This window comes from Macaca nemestrina, chromosome 1, assembly GCF_043159975.1.
Source record: "Macaca nemestrina isolate mMacNem1 chromosome 1, mMacNem.hap1, whole genome shotgun sequence".
Classification (NCBI taxonomy): Eukaryota; Metazoa; Chordata; class Mammalia; order Primates; family Cercopithecidae; genus Macaca; species Macaca nemestrina.
Window position 1 is genome coordinate 213200667 of NC_092125.1, and position 18582 is coordinate 213219248.

The 18582-nt window shown below is 41.6% G+C and overlaps 1 protein-coding gene across 37 annotated transcripts in view; it reads left to right on the forward strand.

Moving 5' to 3' along the window:
- The window catches only part of LOC105483079 (eukaryotic translation initiation factor 4 gamma 3), a 369254-nt gene extending 356862 nt beyond the window's left edge, over window positions 1-12392 (forward strand). For all 37 annotated transcript variants that reach the window (XM_071099229.1, XM_071099204.1, XM_071099202.1 and 34 more), the window contains 4 exons: window positions 5377-5523; window positions 7105-7186; window positions 9459-9605; window positions 11617-12392. In XM_071099229.1, the coding sequence (XP_070955330.1) occupies window positions 5377-5523; window positions 7105-7186; window positions 9459-9605; window positions 11617-11798 (558 nt within the window). In that variant the 3' untranslated portion in view covers window positions 11799-12392. The remainder of the gene's footprint in view (window positions 1-5376; window positions 5524-7104; window positions 7187-9458; window positions 9606-11616) is intronic.
- Window positions 12393-18582: the final 6190 nt, after the last annotated feature.

The following is an 18582-nucleotide window of genomic DNA, read 5'->3' on the forward strand; positions in this document are numbered from 1 at the left end:
CTGGCTAATTTTGTATTTTTTGTAGAGATGGGGTTTCTCCATGTTGGTCAGGCTAGTGTTGAACTCCTGACCTCAGGTGATCCGCCTGCCTCGGCCTCCCAAAGTGCTGGGATTACAAGGGTGAGCTGCTGCGCTCAGCCACAAATTTCTTAAAAGATACAGACTACTAGAGCTGTCTCAAGAGATGGATAACCTGCATATCTATTAAAGAAATTGAATTCATAGTTAAAAGTATTCCCACAAAACAAGTCCAGGCTTAAATGGTTTCACTGGTAAACTCTACCAAACATTCAAAGCGGAAATAATACCCATTTAACAAAAGAATTGTACAACTATTCAGAATATTGAAGAGGAGCAGGTACTTCTATAAGGCCAGCATTAGTCTGATACCAAAACCAAAGACATTTCAAAAATCTGTAGAGCAATATATCTCATGAACATTGAGAAATTGAACAATGAGATCACTTAGACTCTGGAGGGGGAACATCACACACTGGGGCCTATTATGGGGAGGGGGAGGGGAGAGATGGCATAGGGAGTTATACCTGATATTTACATCTACAATGTAATTTGCATTTACATTTGCAATGACAAGTTGATGGGTGCTGACGAGTTGGTGGATGCAGCACACCAACACGGCACAGGTATACATATGTAACAAACCTGCACGTTGTGCACATGTACCCTAGAACTTAAAGTATAATAAAAAAAAATTGAGAAAAAATTCCCAATACAATTTTAGAAAATCAAATCCAACAATATATAATAAGAGTAACACATTATAATAAGGTAGGATTGGCTGGGCATGGTGGCTCACGCCTGTAATCCCAGCACTTTGGGAGGCCGAGGTGGGCAGATCACGAGGTCAGGAGTTCGAGACCAGCCTGGCCAACATGGTGAAACCCTGTCTCTACTAAAAATACAAAAATTAGCCGGGTGTGATAGCACGTGCCTGTAATCCCAGCTACTCGGGAGGCTAAGGCAGGAGAATTGCTTGAACCCAGGAGGCAGAGGTTGCAGTGAGCCAAGATCACATTACTGCACTCCAGCTCTGGGTGACAGAGGAAGACTCTGTATCAGGAAAAATAATAATAATAATAATAATGATGTAGGGTTTATCCCAGAAATGTAAGGTGGGTTTAATATTTGAAAATTGATGTATACATAATAGGGAAGATGGTGAAGTATACATAATAGGGAAGATGGTGAAGTATACATAATAGGGAAGTATACATGATAGGGAAGGTGGTGAAGCTCCAGGATTCAGTCCCTCCACTGACACAACTATTGAACTGGCAAGATCTGTTAAAGCCAACTGTTTTGGAACTGTGGCGTCTGGTTAAATACATGCATTATCAACACCAGGGAAATGCATGATGAAAAGAGTCTGATAAATTTCAGTGAATTTAGGAATTTTGCATAGAACCTACCAGCACCCAGCCCTGTGGCAGACCGCTAGGAAATTGGCATCACACCATTTCTGGTGCAGCTTGCTGGTGCCAGGTTGAATAATAAGGACTTCATTTTCCAAGGATTGGCGTTGTGTCTTTTAATCTGCCTGGCAGTTGACTGAGAGGCCAGTGCTGGGGCTGGCTGTTATTTCAATCCTTTCCAACTAAAGTAGCTTTTAGGGCTGTAACTATCAAAGTATTTAAGCAGTAGTGTTATGGGATCTCTGGGGTGTTGATTTTTTTGGCCAGAAACCTCTGTGACCATGGCACCTTTGCCTGAGTTCTCGTCCTGTGTCCAGGAAGAATGAGGTATGCAAACAAGTGAAGGGTGAAGAGGAGTTTTAGTGTTAGAACAGCTCAGAGGAGTGGGTAGCGGATCACGAGGTCAGGAGTTCGAGACCAGCCTGGCCAACATGGTGAAACCCCGTCTCTAATAAAAATACAAAAATTAGCTGGGTGTGGTAGCACACGCCTGTGATCCCACGTGCCTGTAATCTGCCATCACGGCTCTGGAGAGGATAGCTCCTCTCCACAGGCAGGTCATTTGGACATTTCTGCACGTCTCTGAGGCTCTCAGTGGAGAGGGTAGCTCCTCTCTGCTGGCAGGTCATCTCTGTAGCTCTCAGCAGAGAAGGCATTCTTCTCTGCAGCTGGTCCTCCCATCATCTCTCTGCCCTCTTTGTCCTCTGGCCATCTTCTGCCCTGCTCTGGCTAAGCCCAGGGCTTTTATACCTCAGAGGGGAGGAAATGCATGGCGACTGGTCCATAGGCAGCCATGGTTGGGCCTGGAAGAGGCACCATGATGCCCCACTCCAGTCTGCTGGACTGGCACCCCAGCCTTTAGTTCCTCCCTGGCCTGAGGGTGGGGCCTTACTGGGGACCCTGCCCCCTTCTACCCAGGACTCTGTCTGCCTCCTGCTGCCATTCATGGCCCTGGGGCTTGGTCCCAACCCCAGTCCAAGATCAGAGAGCAGACACCCCTGAGCCTGCAGGGACAGGGGGTCCTTCCTGGGGCACCTGAGAGTGCAGACTGCGGAGATGCCCGGGTCCTGCATGCCTGGGAGGGCAGCCACAGCTGCACCCCAGAGCTCCCACCCCACCAACTCAGAAGAGGCAGGGCTCCCCCTTGTCCCGTCTCCTGCCTGCTTTGTGGAACGAGAGGCACAGGTCTGCAGCCGCGGGTCAGGCAGCTGTGACAGCACCCAGGAGGGGAGATCCTGCCTGTTCCCTGATCCCCCAAGAGCACAGAGAGGCTCGGATCCATAGCTGCAGTTTGGGTGACTCTAGGAGGGCAGGGCTTCTGCCTGTTCCATAGAGCAGGAGGCCTGGGTCTACAGCTGTGGTTTGGGTGGCTGCAGTAGCACACGCAGCTCCCATCCCAACTCAGAAGGGACAGGGCTCCCACCAGCTCCATGCAGTGTACAGCACCAGCTGCGCCTCCCTGCTGCAGCCAGCGTAATGGCAGCAGCCACTGCCATCAATAGTATCTCTCTCTCTCTCTCTGTCTCTCTCTCTTTCTCTTATCTCTCTCCTCTCCTCTCCCCTCTCTCCTCTTTCCTCCTCCTCCACTCCCTCTCCCTGACTCCTCTTTTTCCTTAAATTTAACTTTTATTTTAAGGTCGGGGTACATTTGCAGGTTTGTTATATAGGTAAACTTGTGTCAAGAGGGTTTGTTGTACAGATTATTTTGTCATCCAGGTATTAAGCCTAGTACCTATTATTTTCCCTGATCTTCTCCCTCCTCCCAACCTCTGCCCTCTGATAGGTTCGTGTGTGTTGTTCCACTCTATGTGTCCATGTGTTGTCACCATTTAGCTCCCACCTATGAGTGAGAACACGCAGTATTTGATTTTTTGTTCCTGCATTAGTTGGCTAAGGATCACTTGGCCTGGGAGGTCAAGGCTACAGTGAGCCATGGTAGTGCCACTGCACTGTAACCTGGGCAAAAGAGCAAGACCCTGTCTAAATAAATAAATAAATATGAGACTTCAGTTTAAAAGGAAAAAAAAGCAATCAGAGGTCAAGGCTGCAGTGAGCTGTGCTAGTGCCATTGCACTGTAACCTGGGCGAAAGAGGAAGACTGTGTCTAAATAAATAAATTTTTTTTTCTTTCAGTTTAAAAGAAAAAAAGGCAAAATAATATATACATAATAAAATGAATATATAAAAGTGTTTAGAGTATAGTTTGAAAAATGAGGTTGAAAAAAACTTGGCCTGTATCTTGACTTTCGGTTTGCTTAAAGAGCTTATGGCCTTCATGTTGTGGTTTTTTGCATATATTGGAGCATCATGGATTGGATATGTAGTTAACCAATACTGAATCAGAAAAACTGTTTGTAATATTGAGCCACGTTTCTAAAACCTTATGGAACTGGGTGCAGTGGTACACACTGTAGTCTCAGCTGCTCGGGAGGCTGAGGCAGGAGGATCTTTGAGTCCCAGAGTTCAAGTCCAACCTAGCAACATGAGACCTCAAGTCAAAAATAAATAAATAATAAAACCTTATTGGGAAGTATCATTTAGAGATGCTACATAAGTGGTAGAAATGGAACAATCAGATGACAGAATTCAAGACAGTGGTTTTCACTTTGTGGATTGGGGATAGGGTACAGGACTATACCAGAGTATTCAAGGGTATTAGAGAAAACCTAATGTGAGTAATCCTTAGTATATTCATCTTTATGGTTTTTGTGTCAAGAAGCCACATGAAGCAAGGCATACGTACATACCTCATTTCTTTAGTCCCTTGAAAATTATGAATAATTTTTATTATAGATTTTTTTTTTCTTTTTGAGACAGGATCTCGCCCTACTGCCAGGCTGCAGTGCAGTGACAGCTCACTGCAGCCTCAACCTCCCATGCTCAAGCAATCCTCCCGTCTCAGCCTCCTGAATAGCTGGGACAACACGCCACAACACCTGGCTAATTTTGGTATTTGTTTTGGTAGAGACGGGGTTTTGCCATGTTGCCCAGGCTGGTCTCAAACTCCTGGACTCATACACTCCTCCTGCCTTGGCCTCCCAAAGTGCTGGAATTAATGGCATGAGCCACTGCACCCAGACTGATTATAGATTTTTTAAAACTATGTATCTACGTGCTAAACAATTACAGCATCATTTCTCACACCTATATTCAAAATGGCCATAACTTAACAAAGCCAAAACTATCGAGTTTTGATACCAATACTAATATTAAACTATAGGTTTAATATTAACCTAATATTAACCTATCGAGTTTGCTGAGTACCAATACTAATGTTAAACCATAGGTTGCAGAAAGGGAGTGAAACTTTACCCTTTTCTAGGGCTCCTATCCTGCCTTAAAGAGCTATGTTGCAGCTAAGGGGAAGATTGAAGCTCAAGATTATTTGCATGTAACCATAGCCTAGAGATAATTATAGGGGGTTTATTTCCTTCCTTTTTAAGATACACAGTATGAGAAGTTGGAAAAATATTCAGAAGGATAGTGGACTACAGTCTTTCAAAACTATAATACAAACAGGTTGGGCGTGGTGAGTCGTGCCTGTAATCCCAGTACTTTGGGAGGCCAAGGAGGGCGGATTGCTTGAGCTCAGGAGCTCAAGACCAGCCTGGGCAACATGGCGAGACCCCTTCTCTACTAAAAATACAAAAAAATAGCCAACTGTGGTAGTGCAGGTCTGGAGTCCCAGCTATTCAGGAGGCTGAGGTGGGAGGATTGCTTGAGCCCGTGATGTGGAAGTTGCAGTGAGCCAAACTCCAGCCTGGGTGACAGAGCAAGACCCTGTCTCAAAAAAGAAACAACTACAAACATAAAATAGCCTCTGCTGATCATTCTGATTCCGTGTAAAATAGAAGACATAACCTATGACTTTGTTCTTCTCTCAGGATGATAATAACATAGAATTATATTAATATATTAATATGTTCCTCCTTTTATGTTTCAGAAGTTGGACTTCATAGAGTCTGACAGTCCCTGTTCCTCTGAAGCACTTTCAAAGAAAGAATTGTCTGCCGAAGAGCTGTATAAGCGACTCGAGAAACTCATTATTGAGGACAAAGCGAATGATGAACAGATCTTTGATTGGGTAGAGGTATAAAGACTATGTCACCTTCCCTGATGTCTCTAAGGAAAGATTCTTGTGGGATCCCCTTAATTCGCTTACCTATCTGTTCACTTCATGAGTTTTTAACCTTAATGATTAGTTTTTAAATGCTTTTGTTTTGCCATCCTTAGAAAAGAGTAATATTTTTCTCACCACTTAAAGGGGTTAAGTAATGCTGGAGATTAACTTTAATTCACATTAAAATTCAGATGAAAAAGCAGTATTGGCACATGTAAAAATAGTTACATGCTTCTGAGTAAGCAGTCATTAAAATACACTGCAGTTGTGGTGTCATTCTTTCATAGATTGAGTAGATTATCTTAATATGGATTATTTATTGGTGAATAAAAGATGTTTTTAAGTGGTTGTACTTCCAAATGTACAAGTACTTAACACTGTATAATTGAACGAGTAGCGGATAGGCCGTGGGGAGGACCCTGAAAAGTAAATACTCTTAATTCAAATATTTGCATATAGAACTGGCAATAGCCAAATTATTTTTCAATGAATTGGATATTTAATTTTAGCAAGAATGTGCAAAAATGTGACTCATGTGGTCCGGATGTGATGGCTCATGCCTGTAATCCCAGCACTTTGAGAGGCCAAGGTGGGCAGATCACAAGGTCAGGAGTTTGAGACTAGCCTGGCCAACATAGTGTAACGTCTGTACTAAAAGTACTAAAAAATTCGCTGAGCGTGGTGGCAGGCGCCTGTAGTCCCAGCTACTCGGGAGGCTGAGGCAGGAGAATCGCTTGAACCTGGGAGGCAGAGGTTACAGTGAGCTGAGATCGCACCACTGCACTCCAGCCTGCGTGACAGTGTGAGACTCTGTCTCAAAAAACAAAAAAAAGTGACTCATCTGTTGTTCTTAGTGCCAGATTGGTCCTGATTTTCAGGAGGATAATTTCTCTGGTGTGCAAGGATATCTTTTTTTGTTTTTCGGTCTTTTTTGAGATGGAGTTTTGCTCTTGTCGCCCAGTCTGGAGTACAGTGGTGCAATTTTGGCTCACTGCAGCCTCCACCTCCCAGGTTCAAATGATTCTCCTGCCTCAACCTCTGCCTGCCACCATGCCTGGCTGATTTTTGTGTTTTTAGTAGAGACACGGTTTCATCATATTGGCCAGGCTGGTCTCGAACTCCTGACCTCAGGTGATCCGTCCTCTTCAGCCTCCCAAAGCGCTGGAATTACAGGCATGAGCCACTGCAATGGGCCTGTTTTTTGTTTTCTTGAGACTAGGTCTTGCTCTGTCAGCCATGCTGTAGTACAGTGGTGCAGTCATAGCTTACTGCAGCCTCAAACTCTTGGGATCAAGCAGTCCTCCCACCTTAGTCTCCCAGGTAGCTGGGAACAGAGGCACAGGCATGTGCCACAATACCAGGGTTTTTTGTTTTGTTTTGTTTTGCTTTTGTAGAGATAGGGTCTCACTATATTGCCCAGACTGGTCTCAACTCCTAGCCTCAAGTGATCCTCCTGTCTCAGCCTCCCAAAGTGTTGGGATTACAGGCGTGATCCTCTGTGCCTGGCTAAGCAAGGTTATCTTTAATTGTTTTATTTCTTTTTGACTTCAGGCTAATCTAGACGAAAGCCAGATGAGTTCACCTACATTCCTTAGAGCTTTAATGACTGCTGTTTGTAAAGCAGCTATTATAGGTAAGTAACATTTCTGAAGGCAGCTCCTAACATCTGAAATCCCCATTATGTCAACTACTAAGTATACAGTTTGATGTTACATTGTTTTCAAAACTTGACCTATGTAGCTCACTTTTCTGTGCACTGTCCTTTCTGTCTGTGATGCCTGGTTGTCTCAAGCATGGAGACAAATAGCTCTTCCGCCTACAGAGAACCCAGATCTAACCAGCTACCACATGCCTTGCATGCTCCTTGGGTTGTTTTTTACTACATTGTGTGTAGCTTTTTCTTTATCTTTTCACCTCTAACATTCAGGGCTGCCGCCTCCTTCCAATCATGAATTACAATGAATGGGTTGAATATTCTTAATCTAATTATCAGTATAGGGTTATTCTCATCAAAAAAGTCATTTTATATAAGTACATATATGAAGAAAAAAATACCAACAGTTTGTCCTGTTCTTCATTGACTTTATTTTATATGAGAAGACACTTTTACTGGTTTATGAATTATTAATATTGATAGGATTAGGATCAGTAGAAATCCTAAATATTCCAAGCTGTATACAATATTTAACATTATTCAATGAAGACCTCTCTTTAGTTTCAGATAGAAATTCATACTTCTGTCACTGGAGTGAGAAAAAAATTCATCAGCACAAAAGATGTCTCAGAATTTCAAGTCTGTCTGTATTATCTTTGAAGACAGCTTCCTGCCACTTAATATAGCTTCAGAATTGTAATTTAAGATTTACAATGACTTTATTTTCAATGTTCTTTAATGAGATAAATAACAAAGCTAAGTAGAAAGTCTTCATGAAATTTTTAAAAATCATTTTCAGTATCCATAGAACCATCATAAGACTTTCATGTTTTAAAATTCGAGTTGGGAAGTCCAAAAGCTGTTGGTTTTTGTTTTCTTGAGATGGTGGGGGTCACTATGTTGCCCAGGCTGGACCAGAACTCCTGGGCTTAAGGGATCCTATCGCCTTAGCCTCTTGAGTAGCTGGAATTACAGGCATGAGCCATGAGGCCCAGCACAAAGTCTGCTTTTGAAAACAAAATTGTGTCTTAGTGATAACTTACAGATAATATAAGCCCTTATGTGTCTTCACACTGAGGATGCTTTTCATTTCTCAGCCCCTTTTTATCATTCCTTTCCCTCAAAAGGCCTGGCTTAGGTATGCTATCTGCCACTGCCACAGTTAATTTTTATCCTAGTAATAACAAAATGGTTCCAATTATTTTACCCTTCTGAAAAGATTTGTAGTAAGTGTCACTTTAATTTCCTTTTCTAATGTTGCTTTTTTTATGTTGCTTTTTTTAAGTACTCACTTGAAATTCCTACTCTATGTTTCACTTATTTTTGATTGACAAATTATGATTGTATATGTTTATGGGGTACAATGTGATGTTTTGATATATGTGTCCAATGTAGAATGAATGAATCAAATTAATTAACATATCTATCACCTCACTTACCTTTTTTTATGGTAAGACATTTGATTAATTTTGCTTTTGTAGTTTGTCATAAAACCACTGTCACCGTTTCATCATAATTAAAGATAATTGGGTATGCTACCCCGAGGGAAACCAGCATTCAAAATACATCCCCCTCCATGTTTTTTATTATTTGTGAGAGAATGTCTCATTAATAATTTCAGAGCATTTTGGATTTCAAAATATTTGCCTTAGACCTTCTTGCCTCCTCTTCTCTTGTAGAGCCATATGGGTCCTTTGTACTCAGAAAATTGAAAATGAGCCAAGTGCAGTGGCTCATGCCTGTAATCCTACCATTTTGGGAGGCCAAGGCAGAAGGATTGCTTGAGCCCAGGAGTTCAAGACCAACTTGGGCAATATAGTGAGACCTTGTCTCTATTATTTAAAAAACTAAAAATTAAGAAGAAGAAGAAAGAGGCCAGGAGTGGTGGCTCATGCCTGTAATCCAAGCAGTTTGGGAGGCTGAGGCAGGTGGATCGCCTGAGGTCAGGAGTTCGAGACAAGCCTGACCAACATTGTGAAACCCCATCTCTGCTAAAAATACACAAAAAGATCAGTCAGGCGTGGTGGCAAGCACCTGTAGTCCCAGCAACTTGGGAGGCTGAGACAGGATAATCGCTTGAACCTGGGAGACAGAGGTTGCAGTGAGCTGAGATCATGCCACTGCACTCCAGCCTGGGCGATAGAGCGAGACTCTGTCTCACAAAGAAAAAAGAAAAAAGAAAGAAAGAAAATTAAAGATAATTCTATGTTAACTCCTTAAATGTAATTCCTAGTTCTTCTATCATCTTTAGCCGACTCTTCTACCTTCAGAGTGGACACTGCTGTTATCAAGCAGAGAGTGCCGATCTTACTCAAGTACCTAGACTCAGATACAGAGAAGGAACTGCAAGCACTTTATGCACTACAAGCATCGATAGTAAAACTCGATCAACCTGCCAGTAAGTTTATCTCATGTTACAGTTAATCCAACCAATGAGTGAGATTTATCCAAGCCAGGACTTAGAGATGATTTAGGGTTTGAACATTGGACAATAAAAGAATCACTAATAACAAAAACTCATATAACTAACTTTAATAAATCTGAATTTGGCCGGGTGCAGTAGCTCGCGCCTGTAATCCCAGCACTTTGGGAGGCCACGGCAGGCAGCTCACTTGAGGTCAAGAGTTCAAGACCAGCCTGGCCATCATGGTGAAAACCCGTCCCTACTAAAAATACAGAAATTGGCCAGGCACAGTGGCTCACGACTGTAATCCCAGCACTTTGGAAGGCCAAGGCGGATGGATCATGAGGTCAGGAGATCGAGACCATCCTAGCTAACACAGTGAAACCCCGTCTCCACTAAAAATACAAAACATTAGCCGGGTGTGGTGGCATGCGTCTGTAATGCCAGCTACTTGGTAGGCTGAAGCAGGAGAACCGCTTGAACACAGGAGGCGGAGGTTACAGTGATCCAAGATCACGCCACTGCACTCCAGCCTGGCGACAGAGTGAGACTGTCTCAAAAAAAAAAAAAAAAAAAAAAAAAATACAAAAATGGGCTAGGTGGCGTGTGCCTGTAGTCCCAGCTACTCGGGAAGCTGAGGCAAGAGAATCACTTGAACCTGGGAGGCGGAGTTTGCAGTGAGCCAAGATTGTGCCACTGCACTCCAGCCTGGGCAACAGAGCAAGACTCCATCCCAAAAAAAAAGAATTTGTTATATGCTTGTATGAAAAAATCACAACAAGAAAACTATTTAGATTAGGTTATTTCATCCCCATTCCAGGGCAGGCCTAACAAAACTTTCTACAATGATGGAAGTATATTCATACCATTGAGTATGGTAACCATGAGCCACATGTGGCAGTTCTATACTTAAATGTGTCTGTTGTGACTTAGGAACTGAATTATTGACTTTAAATTTAAATAGCCATGTTTGGCTAGTAGCTTCCATATTGGACATCACAGGTCTAGGGCATGAAGATGGTTAATGATGTTGAGGATGATACTCTAGAATCTTTAGACACCCAACAAAGACCCTAAGTATAGTTTATTTACCATGGTATATTTACTAAGGAGTTTCAGAATCGTTTTTAGTTAAGTGTTATGATTAATTCTTGGCTAATGAAACAAAGTAACCTGTACACTTAAGTCTTAGTGATACTTAGTGTTAACTAGTGATTTTTATTACATCTTGAAAATTCAGTTGGAATTTGTTAAAGTGGGCAGTACATAGCTATGAGAGAGAGCACTCAAGTAGTTCTTTGGTACTTCCTTAGTTTTGCTTTTGTAAAATTCCTTCTTCCCTAGTCCTGCTGAATCGCTCTGGGAGATAAAGGAAAAGATCAAAGCAAATTATCCTTATAGTATAATTGAAGAGTCAATCTACCGTGAATCAGATAATTTGATAATATTAGCTTGACTAATATAATTACAAAGATAAATCTTTTAAAAAAGGCTGAGGCATGTGGATCACCTGAGATCAGGAGTTTGAGACCAGCCTGGCCAACATGGTAAAACCCCGTCTCTACTTAAAATACAAAAATTAGCTGACCGTGGTGGCGGGTGCCTGTAATCCCAGGTACTTGGGAGGCTGAGGCAGGAAAGTTGCTTAAACCCACAAGGTGGAGGTTGCAGTGAGCCAAGATCACACCACTGCACTCCAACCTGGGGACAGAACAAGATTGTCTCTCAAAAAAAAAAAAAAAAAAGGAAAAAGAAAGGAAGTTCAAATTGAACAAAATAATAGGAATAAAAAATAATTTAGACTGCTTCAATATTTTTTTCCTCTCCTTTGAACAAGTTGTTGGGCTGTTTATACTGTCAAGAGCAAGTATGGTGAATTGTCATTATTGCTTTTTTCTGGGGGAATTAATGCACATTTATTCAGTCATTCATTATTTTGAAATACATTCTTTTCCTCATAACTACAGTGTCCCAAAGCTTATAGTTTATTTTCACCTCCTTGCAGATTTGCTGCGAATGTTTTTTGATTGCCTGTATGATGAGGAGGTGATCTCCGAGGATGCCTTCTACAAATGGGAGAGCAGCAAGGACCCTGCAGAGCAGAATGGGAAGGGCGTGGCCCTGAAATCTGTCACGGCATTCTTCACGTGGCTGCGGGAAGCAGAAGAGGAGTCTGAGGATAACTAAAACTTCAAATACACAAAAGGAAACAAAAGAAACAATTTAAGTATTTTTTTAAAAAGTTTCACGTCTTCGCCAATCACAGTGCAGCAAGGCCAATTCTCGCAGAAACCCCCACGTGTGCACGAGTGGGAGAGGGGAAAGAGAAAAAAAGGTGATCATGGAGGAAAAAGGTACTGGAAAAAAGTAAACTTCAAACCTTAGGGCGGGAGCACTAAAACCAAAATACATGTATTATTTATAGAAAATATTTTCTGTTTTAATCTTTTCTTTTTAAACAAGGACTAAAAAAAATGTTTAGCAAAAAAAAAAAAAAAAAAGTTGAGAACTTTTAATTTATTTTAAGGACTGCAAATGCCAGTGTAATTTTTTAATTTGCAGTTTCTGTAAACAACTTGTATAATAGAAAAGCAGAGAAATAAATTTCCCTCCCCTTCAAGATGCACCTCATGTTTGTTTTAAGGTATAGCATTTAGTCCAGATTTGAGAAAGTTTGGGGTGAACAAGGTAAGAAAGATTTTTTTTTTTTTGGCATCAAATCTTTCTGCCTGCCTCTCAGCTTGCTTCAGAAAACTTAAAAAATCACAATAGTAATCAAAACATAACATTGAAACAGAAGGAAATGCTGTGGACCACAGAACTCCAAGAATTGTTTAAAAAAAAAAAAGTGCTACCCTGAGAAAAGTACTCTTAATATTCTGGAAATCTTTAGAGCAACTTTAAGGCTTGTAAATACATAGAACAAATATTTAAAAAAACAAAAAGAAATTGACTCAATACTATTTCTTTTCACTTTGAAAATATAAAGAACAAAATAAAGACAAACATTGCAAGTTTAAAAGAAAGTAAAGTGACTTCTCCTTTGGACAGCTGCTGCATGTGTGCCCATTCCTGGGGGTGCTGTCTGGCTATTTATTGTCTAATTCAAATCACTCCTGAGGTGAGAGAGAGAAAACGAGAGAGATTGAGAGTGTGTGTGTGTGCGTGTGTGCGCATGTATGTGCATGCACATGTATGTATGTATATGTCTCTACTCACTGAAAAGGCAAGCTACTTTGTGGGTAAGGAGGGCACTCGTGCTTGGGTGGGAATGCCTCACTGGGAGTCCAGTTAAACTTATTTCCAACACTAACTAGAAATGCATTCAGGACAGTAAACCTCAGGGCAGTCCTTTAGATAACTAAGTTTTCCACTGTATGTATCAGGACTCAGGATAATAATTCACTTGGAGACTGCCACTACCACTGATTTTAAAATCTTCCATCAATTGCCTGCAATGCTTAAGAAACCCAAAGATGTCCTCTAAAGAATGAATAAAACCAAAAGCTATGTTATGCTTTTACAAAAGTGGGGGTGGGATTTTTATAAAAGTGGGGGTGGGGTTTAAATCAAACCAATACCATGTATGAAAATCACATTGTCTGCCAACTCCAACCTCATTCAAGGCATTCTGGTGAGTATAAAGCTAACTGTGGGCCTCTGCTTTGGCCTCTGCTTCTCCTACAGATATTGGAGTGCTGTGCTTTCTAATTTTCCCACCCTTTCATGAAGTCGCAGTCTCTACAGATGGTTTTCCATTTCAGTTGTTTGTGGGCCATCAGTGTATTTGTGAAGAAAGCCAGACTACTCCCAGATAAATAGTCTTTGTCTTTTGTATCTGGATAATAAGAGATTTCTGCTGGCTTCCATCTCTGAAGAAATATCCACATTAAGAGACTTGGCAAGACTTGTGAAACACAAGAACAAAATTTTCTATAGCAATAAAATGTTTTTCTGAAGTGTAGCTGAACACAAGACAAGATCCCACTACATAAGCCCACAGAGGCCATTTTTTAGTGGTGTAATGCTGTGTGCCAGTGGTCCCCAATGCGCAACCTAGATCCCTCGCATATGCAGTTCACAATGGGGTTCGCGCTCCTGTGAGAGTCTAATGTCGCCGTTGATGTGATAGGAGGCAGAGCTCAGGCGGAAATGCTTGCTCACACACCACTCACCGGCTGTGCAGCCCAGTTTCTAACAGGTCTCGGACCAGTACGTGCAGTTGGCCCGGGGGTTGGGGACCCCTGCTGTATGCTGCTTTTGTTTTGTTTTGTTATGAGACAGGGTCTTGCTGAGTAAACAAACTCCAGAATCAAAGTGCAGAGGATTATGATCAAGGAATCTTTTCTGAGTGATAGAAGTTTTTAGAAGGTATTGGCAGCACTCACAGGGGTTGAGGGAGGGGGAGTTTGGGGGAATACAGGGTGGTAACTGCCTCTTCAGAATCAGTAGCTGTTTTTTGCAGGGGTCTGACCAGGGAGGGATTTCAGGTAGTAGAGATGGCCTAGTTGCCAGTATTTTACATATTAACAAGTGTAAGGAATGGAGGAGAGAGAAAAATATTTTTGAAAGAACAATTAAAGGGTTGAAAAATCTCTTAAGACATAAACATCTGTAGTACAATGACAGAAACAATGTTTGAAATCTCACCTATAACATGAAGTGTGCTGAAGAGACTACAAAGTAAGCTTTGAGTATCTTGTTGCTGTGGACACGGAATGTGTGCTAGGATTGGAAGTTACCTAATGACAAAATATGAGCAAAGTAAGATAATAGACCCCTACTAATATCAACTGAATTGCTAAACATTGTCAAGATTATTACCCTGTCTAGTCTTTTTACTGGAAAACAGGGTTTGGCAATTCTTGTTTTAATATAATAGGTGACAGTGCCAACATTGATATGCCAGCACTCCCTCAAGCTGTAGCAAAAGGCCTCCCAAAATGCTGGGATACAGGCGTGAGCCACCGCACCTGACCCAATGCCTCTTTTAGTGCATTTATTAGGGTGCTTATACCTATTTTCTAACCAGTTAACTTATGGCTATTCAGTAAATGAACATTTTGTCATTTCTAACAAAGGAAAATGATACTAATTTTCAAAATGAACTTATTTTGGGCTCTTGCCTAGGCCAATAAGCCAGCCCATAAATGCATCATGAACTTGTTTTGTTCAACCAATATTTAGCTCAACTTATACTGTGCACTAAGTGGAGATAGGATAACAGTGACCAAAGTAGTCTCTGCTTTCATGGATCTCATATTCTTCATGAAAACAGAAAGCTAAAGGTTATTAACATGCTGCATCAGCATCATATCCCACTAAGAAGTATCTGCTACTTATTACTCTGGCAGATCTTTGTTAGTATTTTTTTCTTTATATTTCAAAATTCATTCTAGGCTGTTTGCAACAATTAAATCCAAAGAGAGCTTTAAAACCACTCTCCAAACAAGTTTTAGGAGTTTTTGACGTACTATCTTTTTGTTTCAAATGGCTCCTTTTTTTTTTTTTTCTTTTTTAGTAGAGACGGGGTTTCACCGTGTTAGCCAGGATGGTCTCGATCTCCTGACCTCGTGATCCGCCCGTCTCGGCCTCCCAAAGTGCTGGGATTACAGGCTTGAGCCACCGCGCCCAGCCAAATGGCTCCTTTTAAGTTAATAGAATTCTAAGTTGGTGGGGGGAAGATCCTAGGCTACTATATCTGATTCTGTTTTCATCACTCAAGTTTTATTCTTTAAAAAAAAAAGTAGAGGAATATAGTTTTTCAATTTCAACTATGTCGTTAGCATGTACTTCTATATTCTCCATTTTGTAGGGAGTAACATTTTACGTTACTTTTTGTTTGCTTTTTCTTTTCTTGAGATAGAGTCTTGATCTGTCGCCCAGACAGGAGTGCAGTGGTATGATCTTGGCTCACTGCAGCCTCTGCCTCCCGTGTTCAAGTGATTCTCCTGCCTCAGCCTCCCGAGTAGCTGGGATTACAGGCTCAGGCCAGGTAGGGAGAGAGATGCTGCATGCCCACTGGCATAAAATATCACATATGTCCCTCAAAAAGAAAAATGATAATCTGTTAGTTTGGGGACTTAAAAAAACAACCTGACATCACTGTGTATTACCAAATCATGAGATGATTTATACATTAAGCTACAGAGAATCATATGCCAAATGTTATTCAGTTAAAGTTTTATTTTGAAATAATTTTAGACTCACAGAAAAGTTGCAGATTTTACAGAAAGTTCCATATACCCCTCACCCAGTTCCCTTTATAATAACATCTTATATTACCATGGGACATTTGTCAAAACTAAGAAACCAGCTCTGGTATGTTCCTTGTAACTAAACCTAAGACTATTTAGATTTTCACCTATGTCCCTTTTCTGGTCCAAGATGCAATCCAGTATACTACATTGCATCTAAGTAATCATCTCCTTAGTGTCCTCTGAACTTTGACAGTTTTTTGGTCTTTTTAATGACCTTGACAATTTTGAGGAGTAATAATGGGACATTTTGTAGAATGTCTGTCAATTTGTATTTGTCTGGTGTTTTTCTCATGATTAAAGTGGGGTTATGTATTTTAGATAAAAATAACTGTATATTTTAATCCCAGCTCTTTGGGAAACCAAGGCAGGAGGATTACTTGAAGCTAGGAGTTTGAGACCAGCCTGGGCAATATAGGGAGACCACCCCCATCTCTACAAAAATACTTAAAAGTTAGCCAGGCATGGTGATGCACACCCGTAGTCCCAGCTGCTCGGGAAGCTAAGGCAGGAGAATCACTTGAGCCCAGGAGCTCAAGGCTGCAGTGAGCTATGATCATGCCACGGCATTTCAGCTTGGGTAGTAGAATGAGACCCTGTCTCTAAAAAATAGAAACACAAATACCGTATAAATGAAGCTCTCTTCTCATCTATCAGCAGGTACAAGATACTCACTTAACTTTACTTAGTTAAGTTGGTGTTTGCCAGGTTTCTCCACTCTATAGTTAACTTTTCTTTCCCCCCTTTCTTACTCTAGTCTGTTTGAAAGCCAGTCACTAAATCCAGCCCACACTTGGGAAGAGAGGTGGGAGTAGGAGAGAATTAAGCTTCACTTCCTTTCTAGAGTGGGAAGCGTCTACTTACATGATTTGGAATTTTCCCACAAGGAAGATGTCTCTCTTCTCCATTTGTTTATTTAGTCACTCATATGTATTTATGTGTATGTATAAAGGTACACACATGGCTATGTATCTGTCAGTATGGGCTTGTGTATATTTCACACTTTGAATTATAACCCAATAGTACATGGTTTTATTGTTCAGATTGTTCCAGCTTTAGCCATTAGGGGCTCTTTCAAGTTGGCTTGTGTGTCCCTTGACATTCCCTGATAGTTTTGTTTTTTAGAGCATGTACTTTCTGACATCACATGATGCCACAGACATACCTTATATTTTCCCTGCCTCAGTCCTAGAATCAGCCATTTCTACAAGAATCCCTGGTTTCTTTTAGGAGAATAGGATTTAGAAACCAAGATTTTACTCACTGGGTTTGCATGTTGCTATTGGGGCATCTCAGCCTGTTGGTCTGCCAACATTTTAAACTTCATTTTCTTGCCAGGTGAGTAAGCTGCTTTCACATGGAGCACTATGACCTTTAGAAAACATAGTTCTGGGCTGGGCACGGTAGCTCACCTCTGTAATCCCAGTACTTTGGGAGGCCATGATGGGTGGATCACGAGGTCAGTAGATCGAGACCATCCTGGCCAACATGCTGAAACACCGTCTCTGCTAAAAATACAAAAGTTAACTGTGTGTGGTGACACATGCCTGTAATCCCAGCTAGTTGGGAGGCTGAGGCAGGAGAATCATTTGAACCAAGGAGTCGAAGGTTTCAGTGAGCCAAGATCGCGCCACAGCACTCCAACCTGATGACAGTGAGACTCTGTCTCAAAAAAAAAAAAAAGAAAACATAGTTCTGGTGTGTGTGTGTGTGTGTATGTATTACTCTGGGCCGAACGCAGTGGCTCACGCCTGTAATCCTAGCACTTTGGGAGGCCAGGGTGGGTAGATCACATGTCAGGAGTTTGAGACCAGCCTGTCCAACATGGTGAAACCCCATCTCTACATACAAAAAAACATACAAAATTAGCCGGGTGTGGTGGCGGGCACCTGTAGTCCCAGATACTCGGGAGGCTGACGTAGGAGAACTGCTTGACTCCGGGAGGCAGAGGTTGCAGTGAGCCAAGATCCTGCCATTGCACTCCAGCTTGGGTAACAGAGCAAGACTCTGTCTAAAAAATAATAATAATAAGATAAAATACTTTGGTACCCAAAAGACTCAAGCCTATAGATACCTCATTCATTTTCTGCTCATCTTACAGGAGAAGAAAATAGAGGGCCAGCCACTGGGGCTCATACCTGTAATCCCAGCACTTTTGGGAGGCCATGGTGGGCAGATCACTTGAGGCCAGGAGTTCAAAACCAGCCTGGCCAACATGGCAAGACTCTGTCTCTACTAAAAAAATACAAAAATTAGCTGGGCGTGGTGGCACATGCCTGTAATTCCAGCTACCCAGAAGGTTGAGGCACAAGACTTGAACCTGGGAGGCGGAGGTTGCAGTGAACCAAGATAGGGCCACTGCACTCCAGCCTGGGTGACAGAGTGAGACTCTGTCTCAAATAAACAAATATTGAACTGTTTCTTTCCCCATTCTCATGATTTGTTTTAATTTCCCTGAGTAACATTTAGAGTCTACTAAGGTGCGAATACAGAGCAGTGTTAAAACGTTAACTCGGTTAAATAATAATGGAAATTGTGAAATAATGAAAAGTTAACTGATGATAAAAGCACTGCATGTCAAAACTTGAGATAAACGTAAAGTAAGCCCAAGAGTTTGAGGTTACAGTGAGCTTTGATTGTACCACTGCACTCCAGCCTGGGTGACAAGAGTTGAGACCCTGTCTCTTAAAGCAAAAAAGCTGAGTAATACTTTT